Genomic DNA, 25,357 nt, shown 5'->3' on the forward strand with positions numbered 1-25,357 from the left:
TGGCGCTCTTGAGGCGGCGGGCTGGCGGGCAGGGGCGGTGTCGCGGCGTTGGCGGGATGGGGCTGCTGGAGCAGTGCGAGGCCGCCTTCGGCTCCGCGGACCTCTACTGCGTCCTGGGCATTCGCCGGGAGGCCTCGCCCGAGGAGATCCGCCGCGGCTACCGCCGCGCCTCCCTCCGCGTACACCCCGACCGCGTTGATCCTGATGCCAAGGAGGAGGCGACGCGGCGGTTCCAGGTGAGCGCGGGAGGGTGGCGGCGGCGGCGGTCTCTGACTGACCGGCCGGCCGGCCCGCCCGCTTCCTGACCGACCGACCGATCGGCCGGTCCCCGTGTCTTTGCAGATCCTAGGCAAGGCGTACGCCGTCCTGAGCGACGAGGAGCAGCGCGCCCTGTACGATGAGCAGGGCACGGTGGACGAGGAGGGTGACGCGCTGAGGGATGAGTGGGACTGGCAGGAGTACTGGCGGCTGCTCTTCAAGAAGGTGAGAGCCGGGCCGGGGTCTGGGAAAGGGCTCACCTCAGCGGGGGCAAACCCTACGGGAAGGGGAAGCCTGCTGCTTCAGACTTGTAGCCGTGTCTCCCTTACGAGCTTTGTGTAGAACACTGGAGGGGGAGGGGGTTATGCTGTCTTTTAAATCCTTCTGGTGAATAAATCGCGTAACTCAAGATGTGTCACCTCATTGCTTCAGATCACGGTAAAAGATATTGAAGACTTCGAAAAGAACTATAAAGGTTCAGAAGAAGAGGTAGCCGATGTTAAAGCAGCGTATATGGATTTTGAGGGTGACATGGACAGTATAATGCAGTCTGTGTTGTGTGCGGACTATACAGATGAACCAAGAATACGGAAAATCATAGAAAAAGCCATTGAGTCTGGAGAAGTTCCACGCTACAAGAGCTTTGTAAAAGAGTCTAAGCAGAAAATGACTGCAAGAAAGAGGCGGGTAGGTTCTATCAATCAGAGACCACGGAAAGCATTATTTATGATAAGTTTTTAATCTCCCTTGGTAGAAAGAAATGAAACTGTTCCCGAGACAAATGTTTGCCACAGGATTGCTGGGTCACAGACCTTGCTCAGTATCTTTAATTTTCACATTTGGTCACCTGTGTTCTCTATCTCTACTCCTCCCCTCCTGAAATTGTTGTGAAAGGCTTTTGAGTTGTAATAGGCTGTTGCCTAGTACTACTTTCTTTTATATCGTTGTTATACACAGTGGCTTATTACAGTTAACCATGTCCCTGCATTTATTTACAAAGCTATGAGTTGCTGGAGTTAAGAAGCGTACATGGCAGAAATATATTATGCTTGCCTTTTGGCAAGTGTGAAATAAGATTCTGGACTAAATAGACTACTTCTCCAACCTGGGTTTTTTTGGACGCTTTGTAGAATATGTTACATGCACATCACAGTAACCTTTCTCTAAGTTAAAGAAAATGTAATAGTTGTTAAGACAAAAAAAACGTGGGGGGGGGGAACAGGGATGGGCGATAGGCATCACATTCAGCATTGTCAAAAAGCAAAAAACTGTTCCGCTCTACTAAATTGTGGAACCAGAATGGGCTTTCTTTGACTGATTCCTCATTTGTGGCAAACTTGGAAACTGTTTGTGTTTCCTTGCAGCTGTTTGTATACAGATTAAAAAAAAAAAAAAAGTGGTAACTACTAGAAGACTTTGTCAAATTATGTGCAAAATACTTCTTTTAAAAAAAAGTGGTTTACTATTTTAGGCAGAAAAAGAAGCTAGAGAGGCAGAAAAGACTAAAGATGAACTGGGCCTTGGTGGAGAAGATGACTTGAAAGCACTGATTGAAGTAAGGCTTTTTGTATCTGTTAAAGATGATTATGTTACTGGCTTATAATTTTGGTGTCCCTGAGCATCTTTGTGTTTTGGATCCTTGCAACTCTTCTGGATTCCTGAGGTTAAAACCTGACCTTAATGTTAACTATCTATGTACTTTAATAGTCAGTGTATGGTATGGATTTTATTACCTGTGTCCTTTTAAAAATGTACAAAGTTATTCTAATATCCTTATTGCATACACAAAATATTTAACTTCTTGTTTTAGGCAGTAAGACAGGGAGTGTTAATGATTTTTTTCTTTCTGAGGGATTCCACGAGGATGTAGAATTTGATAGGTCTTACTATTTTGCTTTTTGTTTCTTTGGGATCGAGGAAAGAAACATACTGTTTACGTTCTGTTTTTCAGAGTGTTTTCTGTTTCTTCTTTCTTATTGTCCAGTGGGCTTCCTAGGATGTTCATGCTTTATCATTCCTTAAACTGTAATAGAGTTTTGGGTCTAAACTAGAAATTGTTTTGATTTTCCTAGCCTTACATCATGAATTCTTATAGCCTCTCTCTACCTCTGTCTTGATACTTAAGGAAGTTAGGTATAGAGCCTAGAATACACAAGTAGGCTTTTGCTTAACAGTACTATACTTTCTGTAGCTTGTATTCCCTGTTTAATACATTCCAAGATTTTATGTAGCTATCTAACTGCAATAGAATATCTGTGTTGAGAAATATAAAAGTTTTGGGGTTTGGTTTTGGGTTGTTTTTGGGTTTGTTTTTGTTTTTTGTTTTGTTTTTTTTTTTCCTCCCCCAGAGCAGAAATAAAGATCGAAAAAAGGAAACGGATGACTTTTTGGCCCAACTGGAAGCAAAATATGGGAGTAATGCTAAAAAAGGAGGAAAGAAGACTGCAGTCAAGAAAGGAAAGAAATAAAGAACTGTATAGGCTGAAATATCAGGTATCACTTTGTATGGGAACATGCAGATTTGGGAGAATTTCAGAGTTTTTCTGGGCTACTGTTTTGGAGTGTGTGTGCATCAACTTGCTGTGACTGGGAGATATGATACAGAACCATCATCAACAAGAAAGACGAAGCATTCTGGTGCTATTTTTTTAAATCCTTTGGGTGCTCTTCAGTTAAGATCAAACAGATTCTTGACTAAAAGTTTTGTTACAGTGAGGAAGCAGTGTGATGTTTGGGATGGCAGTGTGTTTATTAAACTTGTGTTGAAGCACCTTCCTTCCAAACAGCTAATGGGTATTGGTACAGCTGATGGTAAAATGATGTAATCCTACACCTTTGAGAGTCTTCAATGCCGATTCCTGTGGTTTCTGAGTTGGAAACCTTGTATTTTTTGCTGTTCACACACTTCTTTTGTAACACACCTGCTGTTTTTGAAGGTCTTGCACTTCAGCCCAACAGGTGTTTTTCAGATATTCCAGTAGTTTTATAAAGATACTTTGGAAAATTGCAGACTTAATAAATGAAGAGTTCTTGCAGAATTCTGTGCTATATTGCTTCCCCAGTCCTCTCTATTTTTTCTAAGTAGCTGTTCAAAACAAACTGATCACGTTGACTCTTCTGACTGATTCAAGTCAAGTAAATACTACGTACTTCTATAGCAGCTGAAAATATGGCTATATTGTTAACGGTGGCATGTGTGCTGGTAATGCTACATTAGATGAAAGGGCCACCTAGTGTTCAGTCTTTGATTGTCTGTGGCAGATGCCTTGGGAAGAATATGAGACTGCAGCATGTATATGACTATGCAGAAATTCTCTAACACACTGAGGTGAAGTAATAAACTTAAAAAATCCACAGAACAGAGTTGGTCCTGTGTATTTCTAGGGTTTATGATGTCACATGACAAGGAGTTCCAAAGCTTAGAAATGTATTGCATGTTATTTCAATAGCATCACAGTCAAGTCTGCTGTAGGATGGTAGTGATTAGCTACTTCATTGTATTTGTCAACACTTCTGTTATTTCAGAAGCAAATTGTTTCTGTAAGATGTGCAAATACTTTGAAGTTTTTTGCTTCAGCTGTTTTTAAACCATTTGACATAGTGTGCAGAGGTATGAATTTGAAGGGTGACTAGTTTTCAACTTACTATAGCTCAAAGGAATGAGCCTGGCTTTATCTTGTGGATCATTTTTCAAAGGCTTACGAGCCCAGAGGTGAACACTTACTTTTGAGTTGAAGGTCCTCATTGCCTCAGTGATAGCATTTAGGAACTGACTATTTAATAGAGCTTCCTGGGGGGAAGCTAGAGGTAGATGGTAACTCTGTTCCCTTTTACTTGGCTGCTTTCAAAAATTATCCTGATGCTGAGAGAGTACAGCATGTCCTTATGTTGCATAACATGTGGCCTGAACATTACTTTTACTGTACAAAATAGTTATCCAACAGCCAAGGAGAAGGTTCTGGTGTCAACCATTTGTACAGAAACCAAAAATTACCTTATCATGAGACTGCTTTCACTTTTTTAACACGCTGACTACTTTAGGCTATAAAATAATACATTGTTTCTAGAAGTCTCTTCTAGTTTATTTGTATATTTTTGTAACTCTTACGCACTAGGGCTACAGAAAACTAATTTGGTCCCTGAGGGAATGGCACTGATAGAAACGGGACGCTTATCTCCAGGTAGCTTGACATAATTAAATGACACGCTGTACAATGTTCCGGTAGTCTCTAACTGTTAAGAGAAATTGTATTTTGAAAGGGTTTAGTGAATAGAGGCCTCCCTTTAGCATCAATTTATCTCTATGCAAACTTAAGAGAAGTAGATTGAGACCACAGCTGCTTTTGCCCTCTAGAAATGCAAAGGAAAGTTAACCCAGTTACGTTTGCACAATTCTGCTTTGGCTTCTTTTCCCTTCTTCTTGATTACAGCATGCTTGGATCAACTGGACTCTTGCTAGCTTGCATAACTTAGAGTGGGGAAATAGGGGAGCCACTTCATAAAAAATACTGAAAAGTCTTTTCCAGTATGAATTGTAATTTGGAAAACATTAATAAGGAAATTTAGGAAAAAGTGCTCTTTAATTGGATTATAAGGGAACAACTGGTTTTGTGCGGTGTCCTAACTGTGTTAAAATACAGTAAGTGGTTATCCTCACCTTGTCTTTAGACTTACTTGCAGTCTGGCACTTTCTGTTTGGGAGTAAGACCTTCAACTAATAGTTTATTCTGAGAAGCTTGTATTTCATGTTTTTGCAGTATTTGGAGGCACAAGGACAACTACAGCTAATACCTCTGGTATGTTGTCACACAGTGCAGAACACATCTACTAAAAGCTACGTTGCATCTGTGGGTTGTGGAACTTCATGGTGGAGTACAGAAATCTTATATAACTGCAGGTATTGTTAGAAAGGGAGACTGACCTATTCCATGAAATTACCATAAAATATCTCACCAGGAAAATAATGTACTTTCTTTGAATACTGTCCGGAATGACTTGCAGGAAGAGACTCCTTTTTGCTTAAACCTTCTTCAGCCACCAAGGAAGAGGTATAAGTACATAATACAGGACAAGTCAGTGGTGTGCTACTGCTAAAGCGGTCAATTCCATACATCTGGTTTGCTACCTTATTTTTACACAACTGTGTTAATATCTGCTGCATTTACTACAGGATTCATAACTTCTCTAAGTTGAGTTGTAGAAGCAGTATTATGTGCAGTGCTTGCTTCTGATAGCATAATATTGCTTTAAACATATAAATACAGTTTTAAAAAATTAAATTACTACCACTGTGGAAGGCCTGATTAATCTTCTGTAGAGCTAATGGAAAAACCAGCAGGTTCTGCAGCACCTGCCCGTAACAACATGAACCAGTCACAAGCCAGTAATGGGAAAACAGCAATGACTGAGAGTGTTTGCTAGATTTTCTAGGCATTAGGCTTTACTGCCCACTAGAGTATAACTTTTTTTACTAGTAGAAAATGGAATGTTTAAGAATACCCCTTCTAATCTTTGGCAGCTGCTTCTTAGACTTATAAAAATAACTATTCATAAAGAAGGGTGTTTGAAAACTCTCTGTAAACAATGTTGACATTGCTGAGAATGAGAGGTGGTTCATGACTCTCTGGAGATGGATGGATACTTCTTCATGGCATGTCAGAACCCCTGTTTGCTTTTTGTGACTGATCCACTTCGACTGTGGGGTTTCACAGAACCATGCAGCTGAAGACCTAATAAATAGAGACCATGTACAACTTCAAAAATTCTGAAAGGTATTAAAACTAAGTACCAAATAAATCTCCTTTAGCTTAAAACTAAAATGCTTTTTATTTTAATATGTGGCCATCAACTGCACTGTGTATAATGTATGCATGTTTGAGACATGTGACTGGCCTTCCCAAAAGGGGCAAAGCTTGTGCTTTCGTAGTTGCTGCATTGCAGGGAACTACTGTATTCCTCAATATTTCACAAAAGATACATGTAGACATGAAGTCTACAAAGTTCTTCTACTGATTTCAAATTTTTTTGTTGTTGTTAATACAGCAGTCATAAAACTCATCCTGCATTTAAAGATACTGGGGCTTTTTGGGGGGGGGGGGGGGGGGGGGAGGAGAAGCAGATATTTATTTTTCAGTAGGAACCAATCCTTTCTTGTTTAAAACCAAGTTACTTCAGGTTAGTGCCTTTGTTAAACTCAAGCTACCTCTTGTACCACTTATATTAGTGGTAGCAGGCCATTCCGTTATTAAACAAGCTAAAAGACCCCTCCTGACCTCTAATAATCACCCATGTGCTTGCTACTTTAACTGTTGCATCTTCCATTAACACTTGCAGCTTCAGTCCTATCTTGTTAGTATATTTTTATGTGGGAAATTCTGACAACTCCATAGGGAATCCCAAAACCCTATGATGAAAGGAATCCAGTGTAACTTGTCTTGACAGACCTAGTTTTCAGCAAGTGCATCCAATCCCCTCTCTGTGCCACCCTTTCCAGGTGGAGGTGATACTTAATATCAATACAAAGTTAACAGGGAGTGCTCCAGGTGAACTCAGGTGAGAGCTATAAAGATGGCATTCAGAAAAGCTGTTCTAGGGCACAAAAGTTAACTTTTGCTCTACTGTAGTCTCTGAACAAAATCCCTCTCAACTGATTAGACTAGACCTTGTGTGTGCCATGAGGTGAGAAACCTAAATCTCTGAAGGTAAAGTTGAAACAAGTAAGGTTCATTGGTTTACTGTAATGCTTGTGTACGCAAGTGTGCAACTTAGTCTTGTAGCTTCCTACTATTAAAAAAGAACCACAACCCTGGTTGTGACTACATAGCTATTCTGAAGCATATACTATTTTCCAAGTGTATTAACCATAAACAATTTAAGGAGATGACTTTGCAGTGAAAGAAGCGAAACTGGAGGAAAGGGTATGCATGACATGCATAATAAAAATGCCTTCCTGCTGCCTTGATACTTTGATCAATTAAAAATAAGTAATTTTAGCATAACCCAAAATGAATTTCATCTAAGTAACACCACAAAGTTCATTCAGTTGTTACAAATTAAACAGTACAAGCATATTTTGATTTTGGAGTATGCATGTGAGTTGTAATGGTACAGTTACTAGCTTTAAAATATATTTTGAGTTGATCTACTGCAAATCTAAGATCTAGTGCAGATCTAGTACAATCTCTTCCAGATACAGTGCAAGTAAGTTTCTTTTGGACATAATGCAATTTCTTTCAGTTGTATAGCTGAGCAGAAGAAATATCCTTGGACAGAAAGTAGTTGTTGCTAGTTCCTGTTTAAATTGGCAACTCCTGTGCTGAACTTTGACATGAGGGGCATTGGGGCTGATTGCATTAAGTTTCCTTAAATGATTTAAAATACTAAGTGGTAGTAAAAAACCACACCCAAACATACTCTATATGCAAGTATAAAACTTGTATAATGGAAATTTTAAAACATTAAATAGAACTTTGAAAAACCTCCTCAATGTAGTTACCTACGTAGGCAATGCATCCTGGTCCCAAAAGCCTACCTCTTGCTTGATCTTATTAAATTCTATGACTGATCAGCATACCTGGACCTGTTGATCCTCTGCTTGTCCAAGATTGATTAGTATAATCAATAACAGTGCATGAACGGTGGTGCTGTGGATCTGGCTGAAAAGACAATTCAAGTTATTTATCTTTGCATGAAAAGAATTTTAAACAACAAGATTATAATACAGTTATAAACTACTGAAGCATGTATTACCTAATTTGTAATATGTTGTTAACAGTCTAAGTAGAGCTTTTATGAGTTTAAGGAGGGTTAAATCAACTTTAGGAGTAGAAAATATACTTCCATAACACTCTTCCTTAGAGTGTGTTCAACTGGCCCAGTGATCATTCTCACCACTTCTGGAAATTGTTCTGTTTCAAAACAGATTTTGGAAAGTTTGTACACTTGTAACTGCAAAGTCAAGGATGTTGAAATTATATACAGAAACCAAACAAGCAGCTATTTAAAAGCAACTGTTGAAATTACAACATTTAAAGCTTAGCTAAAAATACTTGTTTGATAGGACAAGATATTGGTTTCATGTTTCAATAAATTAAACCAAGAGTATTTGATACTGAAACAGACTGGACATTAATAGTACAGCAAACTTGTGCAAGAAAGCAATGAAGACTATCCTGCCCTTGTGTTTCTGAATACAGCTGCAGAAATGACTTCTTAATGTCTATACAAAACTTGAAAGCATCCTCTCCTACCCCACAGTTCTTAAGCCTTCACAGAAGATGCTAGATTACCAGTGCAGATGATAGTTCAAACGTTATACCTAGAGTAACACTTAACTTTTCCCCCAAGCATCTCAAACTTGGAGTCTTCAAGAAAAGTGTAGTACTACCAGCTGCTTATAGGGAGGCTGTGGGGAATATAGCAAGATTGCTATCTGTGAACAAGTGACTTGCCCCATTTGTTTCAGAAGTGCCAAGCAAGGATGTTTCTGCTAACCTGTGGGTATTTAATCAAATGGCAAACTTGATGAACTCCCTGGCACCAATCACCTACCTATGACATCTAGTTCTAGAGTAACATTTACTTATGTTAATTGTCAAAGCACCCTATTGAGTAACTAAGGATGATTTGGTATAATTTGCCATGCTTTACCAAGAATGCGTTGGTTGTGTTAGGCCTGGAGAAATGATCAGGTAAGAAAAGCCGCTCCTGTAGCTGCTGGTGGGTATCTTCATGTGTTGTTACACTGTGAGCTCGACTTGAGTTCCCTCGAGATTTCTGCATTGAAGAATAACAGTTATGACTACTTCTTATTGCAGCAGTACATTTAAAGTAATTAGCCTAGGAATTAAAGCTAATTTTCCAAGTCAATCATTCTACACCTAGTTATGGGGAGGAAGAAAATTCTGGCATTAATTGGAATTAAAGCATTCAAATATGGGGGATGCTGTTAGTCAAAGTTGATATGGCGTTTTTTGTGCATCTATTTCAGTTGCTGCCACTTACAAGATCACAAACAAATTAGAACTCTTGGGTTAGGTAATTTGATCAGCAGCAATCACAATTTTAGGCTATCCAATATTAAAATTGTGCCTATTACCGTTTGCCTTTGGGATCCTGCAGTGCTTGTGTGCTCTGCCGTGCTCGTGGTAGTAATAGGTGGTAGGAGATTATTTCGGCTTAGTGGCAGCGGGGAGGGCGAGGTCAGCTGCTCATGTGCAGTCAGACTGAAATGCACCAAAAGAACAGAAAAAACAAAGTTTATATGTTTGACATTGTATAAACATACAAAGTTGTCAGTTTGGCATTATGTAGACAAACAATGTTAAAACTAAGAGCAATAGTTGCAGAATTTTGCTACAAGATGGATTATTCTATTTTCTAGGTAGAGCCTTTTCACATGAAAGGTGTCTGTATATTACTATATGTTTGAAAAGTACTAGAAATGAGCAAGAGGCCTTAGCTCTATACATGTTCTGGAGTTGACCGAAGGAAGGATGTTCTGCAAGAATACATTAGAAAAGCTTCAAACTATAATCAGCATTTTAAAAAAGACTTTCCTAGTGCTCTCTATGTACATTTAAACATAAATGGTAATAAAGGGGAGATGTTAACAACTGTAAAATTGATCAAAGCCTGAAGAAAGGGAACAGAAGCATAAAATACTGGAAGTAGAAACATCAGTTGTGAAGGGACAAGGAACAAGTCTCTAACTAGTACATGACAAAAAAACCAGCAGGCTAGAGTTTATAGTTAAACTGCAAAACTGAAAGGAAACCATGTCAATTTACAGTGCATGGAATATACAAGTATATTAAACCCTGCATTGTTGCTTAATACCATGTAGTCCCTGTAAATGACTACATTCAGTCAGATCGTTATGCCAAACAAAAGTAAGATATTCTAGATGCGATTCTGCATTCACTGAGTTCATTAAGAGTCCTTTGGTCAGTCATAACCTATGTAAGAGGAGCACCTTCTTTATACCCCAGTCTGGGCTAGGATAGCAACAGGCAGTTTGACCTCCAAAAACTGTAGACTTAAGTTAATCTTGGAAATAGGCTATAGAAAAAGAAAGCTGATGTCAAGAAAGAGATGGTTGTATTTGCTGGACAGACTGAGGTCTATAGTTTGTGTGCAAAAGTACCTAAATATGTGATTCATTGAATCGCACTTCATAGCATAGCAAACATCAACTTTAGCAACTCTGCTTTCTCAGGTGAGATTGTGCTTTAATGGGCAGTTAATTTCTTCAATCCAATAATTCATGTTTTTTCTGTTCAACTGAATGCTTTTTGTATAAGCTGGGTTCTCTAAATATGGTAACTTGCAGGGAGAAACTGGTTTTGAAACATACAGTCGAGTTCCCCTGAAGACATCGTCCACAGACCCTGGGGTCCCAGTACGAGAGTGGCTTGTGTTGATGGGATGCAGGGTACGTGGTGGTGGGTTTCGCCTTCTTGTGGAATGCGATAGGGATGATGTGCTGAGCTCTAGAGGACGATTTGGCCACACTCTGTTAGAGAGGATGGAACTGGAGCCTGGCCGTTTGTCATCCACATCCCTAACAAAAGAATTACAAAACCAAGAGAGATATGTTCAACATGGCAGATAATTATCCTGTTACCACAGTACTCATCTATCTACATCTGACATAAATAATATTATGTATGGATAGGGATAACGTGTTTTCATTTTTTTACATAACTATATAAAGTAATTTACAGCAAAATTAGAAAAGAATAGGGGATGGAAAAGAAAAAAGAAGGCTTTTTTTTTAATTGAACTATGAACTTTCTGACTGAAGATTCCAGTATAAAAGTAAAAATTAATCATAGAATGGATTAAAAAAAAACCATACTCTAACCAACAGTTTTCACACCCATAGCCTAGATCTAACACAAGTCCTCTTCTAGGAACTGAGCAAATCAGTTTCTCTATCCCATTCTGAGCTTCATCTCTTTTCAGAATGTCAGTGCCAACAGTAATGCCACAGCCACTCACTAAGTGGTAAGCCAGCAGCAATCAAACAGAAAACCTGTAATAGCAGTATACTGTTTTATACGGTACAAACAAACAAACAAACAAGCAGTAAAATAATTGAGAATTGCTTTGTCCAGTGTAGAAAATTATCTCACAATATTTTGGGTTGGATCCCTCTCACTGTGAGAGTGCTCTACTTTACAACTGACAAGCTCTAGTTCTTACAGTATTTTCTCTGTTACAGGCGGATTCCTTTGCTGTAACTGGATCCCATGTATCACCATCAAGCTATTTAGATTACGTTGAGAGCCAGTACTTGACCCTTGAGAGAGATTTACCTGAAAGTTTAAAAAATAAATAAGTAAATTACTGTTTGGCAGTGACATGTACACATATTTACACATTTTGTTCTTGTAAGTAATTTTGGAGGAAACAACTTAATTTCTTCTATGACATCCAGGTGTATACTCAGTTATATTATTTCCCCATCTAAGATAGGCATCTTAGTATTCCACTTTTCTTGCAGATGGTAGTGCTTAGAAAATGTTTCCTACCATGCTATGTCATACTTAGTATTTTCCAACTGAGCTTCTCATTTGCATGACAGGATCTTCCAACAATGGCTATAATCAGAAGCTTTACAAAACTGATCTTCAGTGTATGTTGACATTTTATGTCAAGAACAGAACTGCAAACTCCTTTCCTGGAATACAGACTGATCTGGAAAAACATTGAATTCCACCCACCGTAACGACAGCAAATAGAAAATACCAGAGCTTTAATCTCTCCAGCATACATACTTGAGGTGTTTTTCTCCTCTTTTTGCTTTTGCGGCCACATCTGGGTTTTGGGCACTACACATAGAGTAAGGGGAACATGAGGAAGAGGCAGGGTAGAAATAAAGGAGAAAGAAATAAAATAAGAAGGAAAGAGTTGAATTAAAATGGAATAAACAGATAATGCTTTGGTGGTCACCACTCTAGGAGCAGATTACACAATCAACTTCAGTGTCTGAGAAAAGAAAACTGTTTTACAGCTGCACTGAGATTTGTCCTCTATTGCCTGATGAGTTAGCTATAGGTAAGCTAGTGAGAATAGGATCTCACAATTTAGTTCAAATGTTATTGAAATGTAGAAGGAACTACATCATTAACAAACAATAACCATGTGGTTGTCCAATACATATATAAAAATACTAATTTTAAAGAGAAAAGTAGGAATTAAAACTTGCAACTGAGCAATAACAGAACTTAGGTGTTAGAAAGGACAGTCAGCATTCATACAAAATCCAAACTAGTTACGTATCTAAACAGTCCCCTGATGTACTGATATCTGTTTGCTTAAGTAGCACTTTATTGATTTGTCCCTATGCAAACCAGCTGGCTAAAAATACTTACCAGGTTTGATGTCACTGAGGGCATTTTAGTTTGTGGCATACGAGGTAACAATGCTGGCAGAGAATCAAACTGCAAAGGGCTTCCAGCATCTGCTCTGATTGTTTCTACTGTTATGATATTTTTCTCGTCATCTATGCAAAGCAGGAGAGAATTCCTGTAAATACAGACTGTCGGCATTGCTAGTTGTGGACAGTGCTATTAATCCAAAATTTTTAAAGAGAGTCCTCTTAGATGCTAAGCTCTACTAAGTCTTTTGAAGGCATGTCTCACACTTAACAAAATAACCTTCCCCCACCCCAAAGAGATTATTCCCAAATACATCTCTCTCTTGTTGCATCCTTGCAAAATTAAGTAACTGAAATCCCCTTTTGAATCTGCAGTTTAACTGTGATCCTTACCAGAGGCTGACCCGTCCCAGTGTCTGCAGATTAATTCTTCCATGCAGCCTAGGACTTCACTCCACACGTCATCAAACACAAATGTCAGCACAGAATCCTTCATGCAGGAAGACGGAGAAATAGGAGGAAACCCCAATTTCCGTCTACCAGAGGACAGTCCCATTTTCCTCTCATGCAACTCCTCCTCGCTGTAAAAATGTAAGCATTACCTGTACCACAAACACATTTTCTTTGTCTCCTATATTTTGTTGCATTTATTTAATAGGATTAAAACATCAGCTAAGGCTGCATTTCTGTTCTATTTTCTCTTAAACTGAAATAGGTCAAGGCAGCTAACTGAACAGCTTGAAGACATTACTTCAGGAGAAGTTCTGTATTTATCACACAATTTTTTTCTGAGAGCTGATAGTTTAATAAACACCAATATAAAATAACAGTCTAATACTGAAAGAAGCAAGCTTCTGTACATTGGGCACTTGAACTTTTATTTCTTCCAGTATCTACCACTGACCTAAATGCGAAATGACTGAGACAATCACGTTATTACTGCACACCTTGGTTTCACTGTACAGAATGACTATAAATGATACTTCATGAATAACAAGTAATTTACCAAGGAGATCAAAGTTCCATTTAAAAATAAATATTAATAGTTACAGTGATATTTGTTCATCACGTTGTTAGACTCCATATCTAATGTCACTGCAGAATTCTGAAGACAAGAGAGAGGAATGTTACTACTCATGACTGTTTAATGCCACTCTCAGCCTGCTGCTCTAACAGCCAGGAGGTGTTCAGGGCACAGGCTTAATTCAGTTTTAGACACTTAGATGTACTCAGTGAGAGGGGAGAAAAACTGTAATTCACAGCAGCAAGTGGCCTTTGCTGCAGACTCTTCCACAATGCAAGAGGTATTCTGAAGTGTGAAACCTGGAAGACAACTGCTGAAAAAAGTTTATGTTCATCTGCCAAAAGAAATGTTACTGAAGGGACAAAATAACACTGATACAAGAACATTTATTATGGCTTTCATATCTGCTCCCTGAATTAGTACTTAACATCAAAAAGCTACAAACCTTGGAAAAAAAGGAGATACCACTAGAAAAAGCTATAATACTTCTACCATTATTTTACAGAGACAGCAATATTGTTTGCTGCAGCAATGTCTCTCTGGCCCAGTCAAAGCAAACCACCTATCAATTTGAATCTCATGGTCCATGCAGCTAAGTGGCTTTATTTATTAAAACCAGTTGAGTAGTTAGCAACTGATACCACCATCCAGAGTCCTTACCCAGGCCATATGTTCATATTGTTGGGTTGAATAAAGTAAAGGGGCAAAAAGGATCCTCTTTATGCCACCCTTAATCCTTTCTTCTTAAGATAAAAATAGTGGTAATTATTTCTTGGCAAGCATCAAATCCACTTTAATTATTAAATTACCACTGAAAATCTGGAAAGGTACAATTCCACCCAAAATGCTAGTACAAAACGAAAGCAGCACACTGCTGGTGCATAACAAACAACAATGAATTTGACTTAATATAAAAAAAAAAATGGCATTTAAACAAGTTTTATTAAATGCCAATACATAGCAAGCTCTTAGTTATGATGGAATGAACTATTTAAACCAGGCACAAAAACGGCTAGTATGAAAAATTACAGAAATTTGAGAAAAATAATTTAGCAAAATAAATTGTTCTAGGAAATGGATTGGGAGAATTCGCAGTGCCCTAGCAACCTCAGGCCTTTGAAGGTTCTCTAGAGGAATTATATAAAAAAAATAAATTCATCAAATACTTTATCAAAACCAAATATATATATATATGTCAACAGCAGGAATTCCAGGATACTGGTACTAGTTGCTATCTTAATATTCAATACCTACACATCTCTGCGGTCAAATGCTAAATATTCCTCCATTACGCCTTCAGAGACAATTACTCCATCTTCACCTTCTTCGCTCTCTGGAGAACACAAGGTCGGAGACTTGGAACGGTCAGCCTTTTTGTGAACGGGAGTAACAGAAAGAGGTACCTTCTTGCCAAAAACACTAAATCTGAACAGGTGACAGTTTTCAGAAAGCAGAAATGAAAATAAGTTGTTATTCCACTTCAAATAGCAGTATTTGGTGAACTGAGAGACAACATGGTAGTTAAGGCCAAGCAGCAGGGAGGCCAACAAATTACGCGTTACAGTAAAAACTCTTTTAGTTTGGATATTTTTAATTCTTGCTAAGGAACTTGAAACTTCAGAAAAAAAATCAAAGCTAATTAAAAAAACATTCTAAAACATTAAATGATAAAAGTAGTACTAATGTAGTGCTTTGTATTAAGTTCTACACAAATTTAATAATTATTAACAATAAACCCAGCTGCAATACATACATATTCTTACGAAGTCAGCAGCAGCAAAGGTATTTCTGTTTACTGACCAGTTTACTGTAGTTAGCAATAAGCGCAGCTATGTAGTGTTGCTATTCTGAATGTGCTACTACTGGTTAAAAAAGGGGGGAAAAAAAAAAAGGTGTGCTGTGTTCAAAACTCAGCCTAACAGAAAGGAGTTAGGCTTCACATTTTAAGAAGCCTATCACTGCAGTCCACTGAGAACAAAATTACCTTCCCACCTTGGTACGGTCTGGGTTAACCGCTGGTACTTACTCATTAGAATCTTTTTCTTGTGGTGAACTTGCATCTGAGGAACCTAAACTGCCAGAAGGTGAGCTTGAATACCATCCATACCCTTCATCTGTGGGGATCACTATCTGCTTCCCCACAACCCTGCCATGGCAAAAGCAAAGGATAAATACATCAGAAAATGTTGAAAGTAAGATTATTGAAGTGTATAAGAACACACAGCAGCAAATCCTAAAAATTCTGTAGGGAAGCTATGCAGTTTTCTTGGTGATAGTTAAACGTGCTTTCAGGAGTTTTCCCCAGTACAGATTGGTTTGAGTCAGGTAAATACATTAGGAAAATTTTGCTGGTTTTTTTTATGCTCTGCTAACTGTAAGACTTTTGAATATGGACAAACTGTTCAAGTACACATAATGAAGATTTAAAATTTAAGTTTACAGATGGCCATAAGGACTGCTCAACTAGGGTAGGAGGATTTTTAAATTATTTTAAGCACATGGCTTTTAACTATACCATACATCTTTTCTAAGAGAATTTTGATATGTTAAGGCCAAGTCAGTTGCAAGTAGCAATAATCCTCTGGCAAGGAACCAAATGTGAGATGGCAAAATGTTTATTAATGACAATGGCAGGCAGACTACCAGAGTGATCTTTTTATCTCTGTCTACTATATAATTGCATAAAACCACCCTGCTACTATCATTGTTTTAAAAGCAACTGTTTCCATCCCTACCCTTTTATAACTCTGTGATGGTACTAGCTTTAGTTGATTAATAAAATACCTGAGATGAAGAAAGTTGGATGTCCACTGGTGGCATTCTTCCCGCAGTCCCTCAACATGCACATTTTCCTTCTGCTCATAGAGAAGCTCATCAATTTGTCTGAACATTTGCTGAACTTGTTGTGTGGCAGCTTTATCAAATTCCTAGAAAGGAAAGTTATCCAATAAATACCTAGTGAATAGCATTCGGAGGGTTTTTTTAATTGAATTTTTTTATAATTGAAAAAGACAACTATTTGTTTAAAGCTTATCGGGGACTGATTTAAACAGTTCTATTTCTTTTGCATGGAAAGACATTAACTTTAAATAACTTCCCCCCGGAGATGACACAGACTGCTGTTAAGACTGATGGTAGCTATGTAAAAAGCTTACATTGACACAACAGAAAAACTGTTAAAATATTTTGAAATATCTGTATTATTATATTAAGTTAAAGACATAGTAATTTACATCAAAGAAATCAGAACAGGAAGGACAAAATTCAGTGACATTTTAATGAAATGGAAAATTTGTTGCCTGCAACGTCCACAGACAACAGCAAAACAAAAAGCAATGCAGACTGGTGTGAAACACTGTGAAAGTGAAGGATGTTCAGGCCCTTTGTTACATGTTCTCGTGTAGCTAGAAAATGGGGTCGGTTCTTGGGTAATGTAAATGTAAACAGTTCCATCTCACCTCACAGAAAGCAACAGCACGCTTTGTTTTGGTAGATGGAGAATAAAACAAGTATTTCTAAATGAAAATAATGTTTTAGGGGCTTACCATATTTTGAGAAAATGTAAGTATGCAGAAGTTAAATAAACTCACACCAAGTGTCTGAAAGTCATCCACTCGTGTTTGGGATTCCACAATAACACCATTTATTATGTTGTATAGACACACTTAGGCATTAAATGATTTGGATTTCCAAAGTTTTAGATGGGGATGCAGAATATTAATTGAATAATATGAGCCCAATATGTTTTGATCTGAGAGAAAGATGGCGAAGAGGTAAAAAAGATGTTCTGTTTATAACTACTGTTATGATTTATTGACAGATCCAGTCCTCATTTTTATCCTGAAATATATTTGCAATGGTATTTCAAATGTGCTTCTACTCACTGTGCTACATTTAGTTTGGATGATTACATGCTGCTTACATCATAGCCCCAAGAGAAGACTGAGCTGTCTTCAGTGGAGGTGTCGGCGTAACTCTGACTAGCAGACCATGAATTCCCATGATCAGCTGGAGTAACAGAAGGGTGATCTGATTCCTTCCAGATTTCAGACTCCCTGAAGTGCACGTGTTGAAGAAAAAAAGGAAGCAAAAAACCCCAACAATACACAATGACAAATAAAGTGGGTAAGTAAACTTTTCTTTCTGTACAGAAAAGCAAAGATATATCAGAATAGGTCTTAGCTATGATAAGAGTGTTCATAGGGTAAATATTTATTTCAGAGGCATTTAAGCAGAAGCCATAGTACACAAGTAATTGTAACAACTGTAACTCCTAATAATCTCAATGACAAAGGAAGTCTAGAGGTCAAGCAAAACATAGATTTTCCAAAAATTATCTCAGTTAAACTGCAGACTATTTCTAGTCCCGGTTCTACACCACTCGGGAATTATTTTTATCTTTTCTTCTCTTGTTTCTACCTTAAAATTAGATGACCTGGGCTATTTGCGAGCTGGGAACAGAACACAGCTACACACTTTTTATTATTTCCAGAATAGGAAGGACATGTTCTGCACTGATACAGATCTGAGGTAAAGCCTAAGCCTACCAACTGCATCACTTCTGTAAAGATAACGCTAAGGTGCCTGCGTTTGCCATTGTCTCCAGACAAAGATTCATTTTATGTGATGACAAGTACCTTGAGATCTGGCCATCCTTTTCAGTCACGGGTGTGGCTGGGCACACCTCAGGCAGTGGATGATGCCGCAAGGCATGTCTTGGAAGTCCTTGTCTAAAACAAGAAGTTGGAACTTGACATTACTTACAAGAATAAACATCTACAGAGTTCCCAAGTTTTACAGGTTGGGGGTTTTTTTCTGCTTTTCAAGGAATGCACTAATTTGCATACCAGAGCTCATTTATTATTATTAGAAGGCTAATTCTTGTTACCAAAGCTTTAGAATTAAGGTATCAGAACTAACTCTAGGCTAAACATGGACTTAAAGGTCTTTGCTTAGAAATCAGTGTCTTCCTTTAAACGTAAAATGTTGTTGCGAATTGGTCTACAGCTCTGTAAAAGCAGATACAATACGATGTCATTACCCCTGTAGGAGACTTGCAATCAAACAGAACAAGAGTAGCCCCCAAACTATGCACAGGCAAGTTAGGAGAAATAGCATTCACTGTTTTTTGTTTTGTCAAAGTTTAGATGTCTAGGAAAGAGGGACAAGAAAAGTCGCGGTAGTTGGAGAGTGAGCAAGTGAGCGATCGGTGCAGGAACAAAAAGCAGCTAACTACCAAAACCTACATGTATTTGTTTAAACCTCTCGCTCCCCGCCTCGCCCCGCCCCCCCCCCCCCCCCCAAAAAAAAAAGCGCCTAGGCACCAGTTACCTCTTGGGTCAAAAAAAAAATGAAAGAAAAATATGACAAGAAGAGGGATTTAACCACGTTCTCTCACACCTGTATTTTTTCGAGCGACGAGTACACTCGTTGGCCGGGATCGGTGTAAACGCGTGACCGCGGCTGCCCTTAGGCAGGCCCCCGCCCCGCGCTGGCGGCACCGGCTCCGTACAGCTCCACGTTAACGAAACCCGGCCCGGCCCAGCGTTACCGCCAGCCTGCGGCTCCGGCCCCCCGCCCCGGCCGGGGTACAGGCGGTAAACCGGGGCCGCGGCTCGGCCCCTTTGTCTAAGCAACGGGGCCCGGTTTTCGGGCTGAGGGGGAGTGCGGGCGGGCGGGCAGGCCCTAGCGCGGGGAGCAGGGCCCTGGACGGGCCGGCGGGGAGCGGGACAGCGGGGCCGGGGAGCGCGGGGGACGCGGGTGAAGCGGCGGCGACTCACATCTCCAGAGCGCCGGGAGGCACCGGTTTCCGCGCGTATCGCGAGATCATCCTCAGCTCCGCCGCACCGCCGCCCGCCGCCGGCCCGCCGCCGCCATGACGACGCCCCACCCCCGGTGAGGCGGAGCGTCACCGCCCGCCTCGGCCCGACCCGGCGCCATGGAGGGGGTCGGGCGGGCCGCGCCGGCGGAGGACGCGGTGCGCTACCGCCTCTTCGCGGCGGCGGGCTCGGGAGACGAAGCGCTGCTGCGCCGCTGCGCCGAGGCGATCGTGGTGCGCTTCGCGCCGCTGCTGGCCGCCTACATCTGGCAGCGGCAGCCCTTCCGCCTGCGCTACGTGCCGCCGAGGGGTGAGCCTCGGGGGACGGGGCTGCGAGGGGGGGGGCCCGGCGGGCGGGAAGCGGGGGCGTGCGCGGCGGGCTGAGCTGCCTCTCCTCTCTCTGCCCCCGGCCAGGCGAGACCCCGGCGCACATCGGCGGCACCACGCTGTTCGGGGATAACGTGGAGGACGAGTGGTTCATCGTCTACCTCGTCCGGGAGATCACCAGGGAGTTCCCGGGGCTGGCGGCCAGGTAACGGCCCCAGGCAGCGCGGCGGGCCCCGCTGAGGCGTCCGGCGGGGGGGGCGGGCGGGTGCGAGGGGGCAGCGCCTTTCCTGACAGGGGCTGACGGAAGGTCGTGTCTTAGTATTAAAAAAAACCGCAGGCATGGAAGCTGCCCGTACTAACTGGGTTCAGAAACGCGCGTTATTGTGCCGTGCGAGACTTTCCCTGGTAAGAAACTGGTTTCTCCTTGGCCAGGATCGATGACAACGATGGGGAGTTCCTCTTGATAGAAGCTGCTGATTTTCTCCCAAAGTGGCTGAATCCTGAGAATAGTGACAACAGGGTGAGTAAAAGTTCCGTACCAATTGGCGAGTGGCTCACAGTGGCCTTTTACTTACCGGTTGGAGTTTTCTCTTGCACCTCTATCTAGCCAAGTGGTCTGACTGCCACTGAAAACCCAGAGTGCCATCTCTCCCTCACTACCGAAGAAGCTTCTGGTCAGGGCTCAAGACTTGTTTTAATTAACAGCATGTTTTTTTTCAGCACAGTCTCTTTTCACTCTGGTTTTAATGAGCTTCTTTATGCTTGCTGCGGACGTTGAATGAGAGACTTAACCACTGGAAACCTCTGATACTCGATTCTGCTCTGCATGCTCTTGCAGAATGCTATGTAGAGTGAGTGCGTTCTGAGAAACTGCTGTAGAGATATCGGGAAATGGTTACAGGTAGCATGTAGTTCTTTTAGAATTGGTTTGTTGATGGAAAGAAGAAAGAGAAAGTTGTTATACTACTCTGTTCTCATACAAACGGCATAACATTCATATGGAGACTAGAGACCTGACTGCTAGGCTGTGAGTCTGTGTTGTTCAGCTAGATCTGACTTTTGCACATAAAACATTCTTTAAGAGTTGTTCCACGATGCAGAGCTGACTAAACTTTTTAAAACTTGCTAATCATGATGGCAAACGTGAAGGCAGTGAAGCTGTCATGCTATTGATTGATCTGTAGAATCAGTAAGTTTGGCCAACTTCCCGTTTTCTAGGTTATTGAAGTGCAAGGAAAGCTTGGATAACATGGGAGCTATGGAATGTATTGGGCAGTGTAATACAAACATTCCATATTGCTCTCCTCGGGAGCACTCCTGGATCCACCTGAGCTTTCTAGCTCTGCTGTAGCCACTTGGATTTTTTCTACCATATTCTCAAGTGCTCAGGCACAAGGGTTTGCTGCCCTCAGATAGGGGAATCCTCAAGACTGGAGCATTGCTGACGCTGCAGGGGGACAGACTGGGTCTGGCATAGGTGAATTAATGAGCAGACTCCTTCACCCAGAGCCTGCAGCCTGATCTGCTCGCTGTGGAGGATTGCTAGTAGTTATGTCACTGAGTTTCGTGGCAATGCATTTAAAAGGAAAGAACTTACTTTTTCATTAGCGAAGATTTGTTTAATTTTTATTTTTTCCCTACCACAAGACTCTTAAAAAGAAAAGGGGCAGAACGCAACACAAAAATGAATTGCAAACCTGTGTCTGGACTATCAGGGCCGTATTTGCCTTTTGTTTGAGGGAACAGACAGAGTGAGGGAGTTGATAATGTTACATTCAGGTCTTTTCTTAGGATCAGGAGCCAACAGAGGTCACATGTAGCACCTGAAATAATGCTTTTTAATCCCTGTCCTATTCTTCAGCAGTTAGGTTATGCTGTCTGATTCTCCTGAAGCAAATCTCTAGTTGAAGAGAAACTTCTGGTATTTCTGTTATTAAGGAAACAAGATATATTTGACCAAACTTGTTGCAGTTAAAATAGGGCTTTTTATTTACTGGTTGGATCATGGTCTCTGGCATCTGCATTTACCTCATCTCCCATTTAAAAAAAAATTATGCTGTTTCCTGTATTATTTCTCTATTTGTACTTCAGTATTCTCTGTGTTTAAACAAATGCATTCGTATATGAAATTTAATTTTCCATTGCTTAGTGTGTGACTGTTCTTATCCTGTCTGATGTGAATGTTACTATCTGCCAGGTGTTCTTTTACAAAGGAGAACTGCACATCATTCCACTGTCAGAGACTCATGAGCAGGAATGCGACCTATCTGCTGCCAGTCCAACAATGTCGCAGGCGTTAACGCTGTTATCCACCTGTTCAGAGGAGTTCCTGGCTGCAGAACCCATTAGAACAGCAGTATATAAACGCATCAGTGGGTATGTGCGTGTTTTGTCTTGGTCTTCTGCAACAGTAAGGGGAACTTTGTTGTAGTCAAACATTTTCCTGTTAGATGTGATAAAGTTGCTTCCTTTTCAGAAACCAGCAGCTAGAGTTTTTTCTGTGGCATTCTTCTAAAGAGGGGGACCAATGTCCTCTAGGCTGTACTGTGATCTGGCGGCTCTGAAAGTGGTTCACTGCTATGATGCCACACCTGACAATGACAAGAGTTATTTTTCCTTCACGTCTGTACTGTACTTCCTTCACTTCTTGCACTGAAAAATCTGAAAGTTCTGTGAGCCTTTAGGAGCCCTTTGCCGGGGGGAGAAAGAGGATTGCAAACTAAAATGTAGAACCAGCACGCTTTTCAGGGCATCAGCTTGTCACAGGTGTGTCCAGCACTGTACGTTATTTTTTGGAAGGATTTGACAATGTGAGCCAGATGACTTCTCCACTCAGTACGGTGAAGGATACTGTATAGCTGGACATGTTAGTCAAGTTCACATTGCTGATTCATCTTACCAATGTGGGGATTAAATTTTTATTAGCTGTGTATATTTACATATATGTATATATGTGAACAGACATTCCAGGTGTTAGGTTAGCTGAGTTTTAACTTTAGTTTAGAATAATCTTCTGGCGTTTGGCCCATAATATAGATCAATATTAAAGTGAAAATGGGAATAATAATTAAAAAGGAGTGGTTTGGACTTGCAATACACTTAATACACTATGTTGTTATTGTATGATACAGGTATCCTGAGAAAATTCAGGCCTCATTTCACCGAGCCCACTGCTACCTTCCGCCAGGCATTGTGGCAGTGCTGAGGCAGCGCCCTTCGTTGGTGGCTGCAGCAGTCCAGGCGTTTTACCTGCGAGATCCTGTAGATTTACGAGCATGTCGCTCTTTTCAAACTTTCCCTCCAGACAATCGTGTGATGACTGTAGTAAGTGATCCTTCTAATGCAACTCATCAGTTAGGTTCTGTAACTGACGGAGGTTCTGTGGTCAAGTGATATAAATATGTGGATTTAATTTTTAAAATAGCATGTTTTTCGATTTATTTTTTTTCTTTTGATGCTAGACATGAATTTCCAGTTCATTGCATTAATAGCTTTTCTGCCTTCAGATTGACGTGGCTAGACTTTAAAATGGCTAGTCATGAGATAAGTGTTTCTGCAATCAGAGGTTACTGCTAATAGTTCCTCTGCTGAAATGCTTGCTAAGTAAATTGATCTAGTTCTATGATCAGAGCCACTTGACAGCACTGCCAGCCAACATAAAGGAGTTGTTCCTAACTACCCCTAGCTGTTCATTCCAAGGCTTTTCACCTTCTCAGCTGTGCTTATACAGCTCTGTGAAAGCTTTTTATGAAGTGTTTTATGAGCATTGTCCAAAGAGTGTTGTATCCAATACATTTGCATTACAGGGTTTTACCCCTAGACTTGTGAAAAAAGCTTCGGAGTAAAATTTCAGACTTCTAGACTGGTTTTGAAATCTCAGCTTTGGTTTTGTTAATTGAAAAGAGCCCTTACATTTTTCAGAATATACCTTGTTGGCATGAATACTGAGGATTTTTTCTAATGTATTTAGACTGAATGAACTTCATGTTTATTTAGAGAAGTCGACTTGGAATGTACTTCGTAAGATCTGAAAAGCAACCTATATTAGGCAAATGTATCTAAGATGTATTTTGAATACAATCTCAGGTATTGTCTGTAATATGGGTGCTTTAAAACAAAATTTAGATAAGACTGGTGGAAAGTTGATGCCTATACACAACACAGTCACACTGCAGTGAGTGTTTTTCTTTTGCTCTGGCTTTTTCAGGTTACTTTCACAAAGTGTTTATATGCACAACTGGTGCAGCAGAAGTTTGTTCCGGATAGACGCAGTGGATACACTCTGCCCCTCCCATCTCATCCTCAATACAAAGCCTATGAACTGGGCATGAAGCTGGTAATTATATTTAATATATTATGTATTTTGTACTTAGTCTTTAGTTTGCTTGTTTACATATGTCCGAGAAATGACTCTTTGCTTGTGAGTTGCCTGCTTGTACAGAAAAAGGCGAGCAAATTCGCAGTTAACATTTTTCTGGAAGTACGGTATCCTGGGAGTTTCCTTTTACAGAATAGATCACTCTTGTATCTCCATAGATTATAAATACAGGTAAAGTCTTCATGCTTATGTGAGGAGTAGCTTGTGCACTATAGATCTGTCTTCTAGGTTGCTTTGCCTATGTAGAGAAACTTTGCAAAGTCAAAATGATCCATTATTGCTGCAGAAAGACAGATTCCAACTTCCAAAGCAAGATACTGCTACCTGACATATACTTGGGTTTGGCACCTACTTCTCAAATGGCAGCATCAGGAGCTCAATGATAGTCAGTTCTTTATGGAGTCATTTAAAGATGCACTTAAATTTGTCACATCTTGAGAACCTCTTGTTGTTGCATCTCTTACATAGGCTCATGGCTTTGAAATTTTGTGCTCCAAGTGCAGCAAAGTATCTCCTGATTCCAAGAGAAATGTGTTAAGCGGTCCCCTGTGGGTGAGATTCCTCAGCAGCCTGAAGGAAAAAAATTATTTCAAGGTGAAGTAGTGTGTGTGTGTGTGTGTGTGTGTGTGTGTGTGTGTGTGTGTCTTTTAAACATTCCAGGAAAAACATGTTTTAGCTCTTGAACTTGTGTAAGTAGTTACAGCAGGGCAAGAAATCTAATGATTCTGTCTATGGAAGATGAATGAATGTCTTTCATGGAGGTATATGCAGTTTGTTCCCCTTTGAAATTAATTAATTTCTTTTGGAAATTAAAAAGCAAAAAGCAGGATTTGGGGATGAATTCATTCATCTAAAGAAAGGGGAAATACACTTGAATAAAGGAAACCACAATGTGGTTGTGTGTCAGTATAACTGTTTTCACTGTTTTACATTTCATTTGCATACCTCTAGAATTAAATATTTGTAAAGATCTGTACTCGACACCCATGGACCCATTTGGGCTCATGTAAGTGTATTTTTGTTTTGTGTGATTTCTGTGGGGTTTGTAGGGGTTTTTTGTTGGTTTTTTTAAAAGATGCCTTTGACTACTTATTTCAAGTATATAAATTAGACATAAATCGACTACTTATTTGAAGGTTATAAAGTTGGACAACTGTATCAGAATGCTTA

General features: G+C 40.2%; 3 protein-coding genes across 7 annotated transcripts in view; 2 read left to right on the forward strand and 1 right to left on the reverse strand.

The window, feature by feature from the left end:
- On the forward strand, positions 1 to 11,621 carry DNAJC9 (DnaJ heat shock protein family (Hsp40) member C9). 3 transcript variants are annotated; one of them, XM_030029636.2, is made up of 6 exons: positions 1 to 236; positions 343 to 483; positions 691 to 945; positions 1,730 to 1,813; positions 2,607 to 2,751; positions 11,483 to 11,621. In XM_030029636.2, the coding sequence occupies exons 1-5, from the start codon at positions 57 to 59 to the stop codon at positions 2,724 to 2,726; spliced, it is 780 nt and encodes a 259-aa protein (XP_029885496.1). In that variant the 5' UTR covers positions 1 to 56; the 3' UTR covers positions 2,727 to 2,751; positions 11,483 to 11,621. The 3 variants fall into 3 exon arrangements, with proteins under 3 accessions (XP_029885496.1, XP_029885497.1, XP_040983375.1); XM_030029637.2 differs by lacking the exon at positions 11,483 to 11,621 and adding an exon at positions 5,016 to 5,540; XM_041127441.1 differs by lacking the exon at positions 11,483 to 11,621 and having other exon boundaries at positions 2,607 to 3,296.
- FAM149B1 (family with sequence similarity 149 member B1) lies at positions 979 to 19,571 on the reverse strand. 2 transcript variants are annotated; one of them, XM_030029622.2, is made up of 15 exons: positions 19,445 to 19,571; positions 18,302 to 18,394; positions 17,587 to 17,719; positions 16,449 to 16,591; positions 15,691 to 15,810; positions 14,919 to 15,089; positions 13,034 to 13,221; positions 12,636 to 12,766; positions 12,039 to 12,092; positions 11,464 to 11,576; positions 10,613 to 10,819; positions 9,356 to 9,482; positions 8,908 to 9,033; positions 7,832 to 7,913; positions 979 to 5,987 (listed from the first exon to the last, which is right to left on the reverse strand). In XM_030029622.2, the coding sequence occupies exons 1-15, from the start codon at positions 19,492 to 19,494 to the stop codon at positions 5,914 to 5,916; spliced, it is 1,812 nt and encodes a 603-aa protein (XP_029885482.1). In that variant the 5' UTR covers positions 19,495 to 19,571; the 3' UTR covers positions 979 to 5,913. The 2 variants fall into 2 exon arrangements, with proteins under 2 accessions (XP_029885482.1, XP_029885483.1); XM_030029623.2 differs by lacking the exon at positions 12,039 to 12,092.
- The window catches only part of ECD (ecdysoneless cell cycle regulator), an 11,320-nt gene continuing 5,521 nt past the window's right edge, over positions 19,559 to 25,357 (forward strand). For both annotated transcript variants that reach the window (XM_030029620.2, XM_030029621.2), the window contains exons 1-7: positions 19,559 to 19,792; positions 19,897 to 20,014; positions 20,242 to 20,329; positions 22,007 to 22,185; positions 22,941 to 23,133; positions 24,017 to 24,145; positions 24,656 to 24,781. In XM_030029620.2, coding sequence (XP_029885480.1) covers positions 19,603 to 19,792; positions 19,897 to 20,014; positions 20,242 to 20,329; positions 22,007 to 22,185; positions 22,941 to 23,133; positions 24,017 to 24,145; positions 24,656 to 24,781 — 1,023 coding nt within the window. In that variant the 5' untranslated portion in view covers positions 19,559 to 19,602. The remainder of the gene's footprint in view (positions 19,793 to 19,896; positions 20,015 to 20,241; positions 20,330 to 22,006; positions 22,186 to 22,940; positions 23,134 to 24,016; positions 24,146 to 24,655; positions 24,782 to 25,357) is intronic.

Source organism: Aquila chrysaetos, chromosome 11, assembly GCF_900496995.4.
Source record: "Aquila chrysaetos chrysaetos chromosome 11, bAquChr1.4, whole genome shotgun sequence".
In the NCBI taxonomy this organism is placed as follows: Eukaryota; Metazoa; Chordata; class Aves; order Accipitriformes; family Accipitridae; genus Aquila; species Aquila chrysaetos.

Coding starts and splice junctions, on each gene's coding strand:
- DNAJC9 (XM_030029636.2), top strand. CDS start 57: ATGGGGCTGCTGGAGCAGTGCGAGGCCGCCTTCGGCTCCGCGGACCTC. Junction 484..690: donor GGCGGCTGCTCTTCAAGAAG/GTGAGAGCCGGG, acceptor TCATTGCTTCAG/ATCACGGTAAAAGATATTGA. Junction 946..1,729: donor TGACTGCAAGAAAGAGGCGG/GTAGGTTCTATC, acceptor TTACTATTTTAG/GCAGAAAAAGAAGCTAGAGA.
- FAM149B1 (XM_030029622.2), bottom strand. CDS start 19,494: ATGATCTCGCGATACGCGCGGAAACCGGTGCCTCCCGGCGCTCTGGAG. Junction 11,577..12,038: donor AGAGGAGAAAAACACCTCAA/GTATGTATGCTG, acceptor TTAAACTTTCAG/GTAAATCTCTCTCAAGGGTC. Junction 10,820..11,463: donor CCTGTAACAGAGAAAATACT/GTAAGAACTAGA, acceptor TTCTTTTGTTAG/GGATGTGGATGACAAACGGC.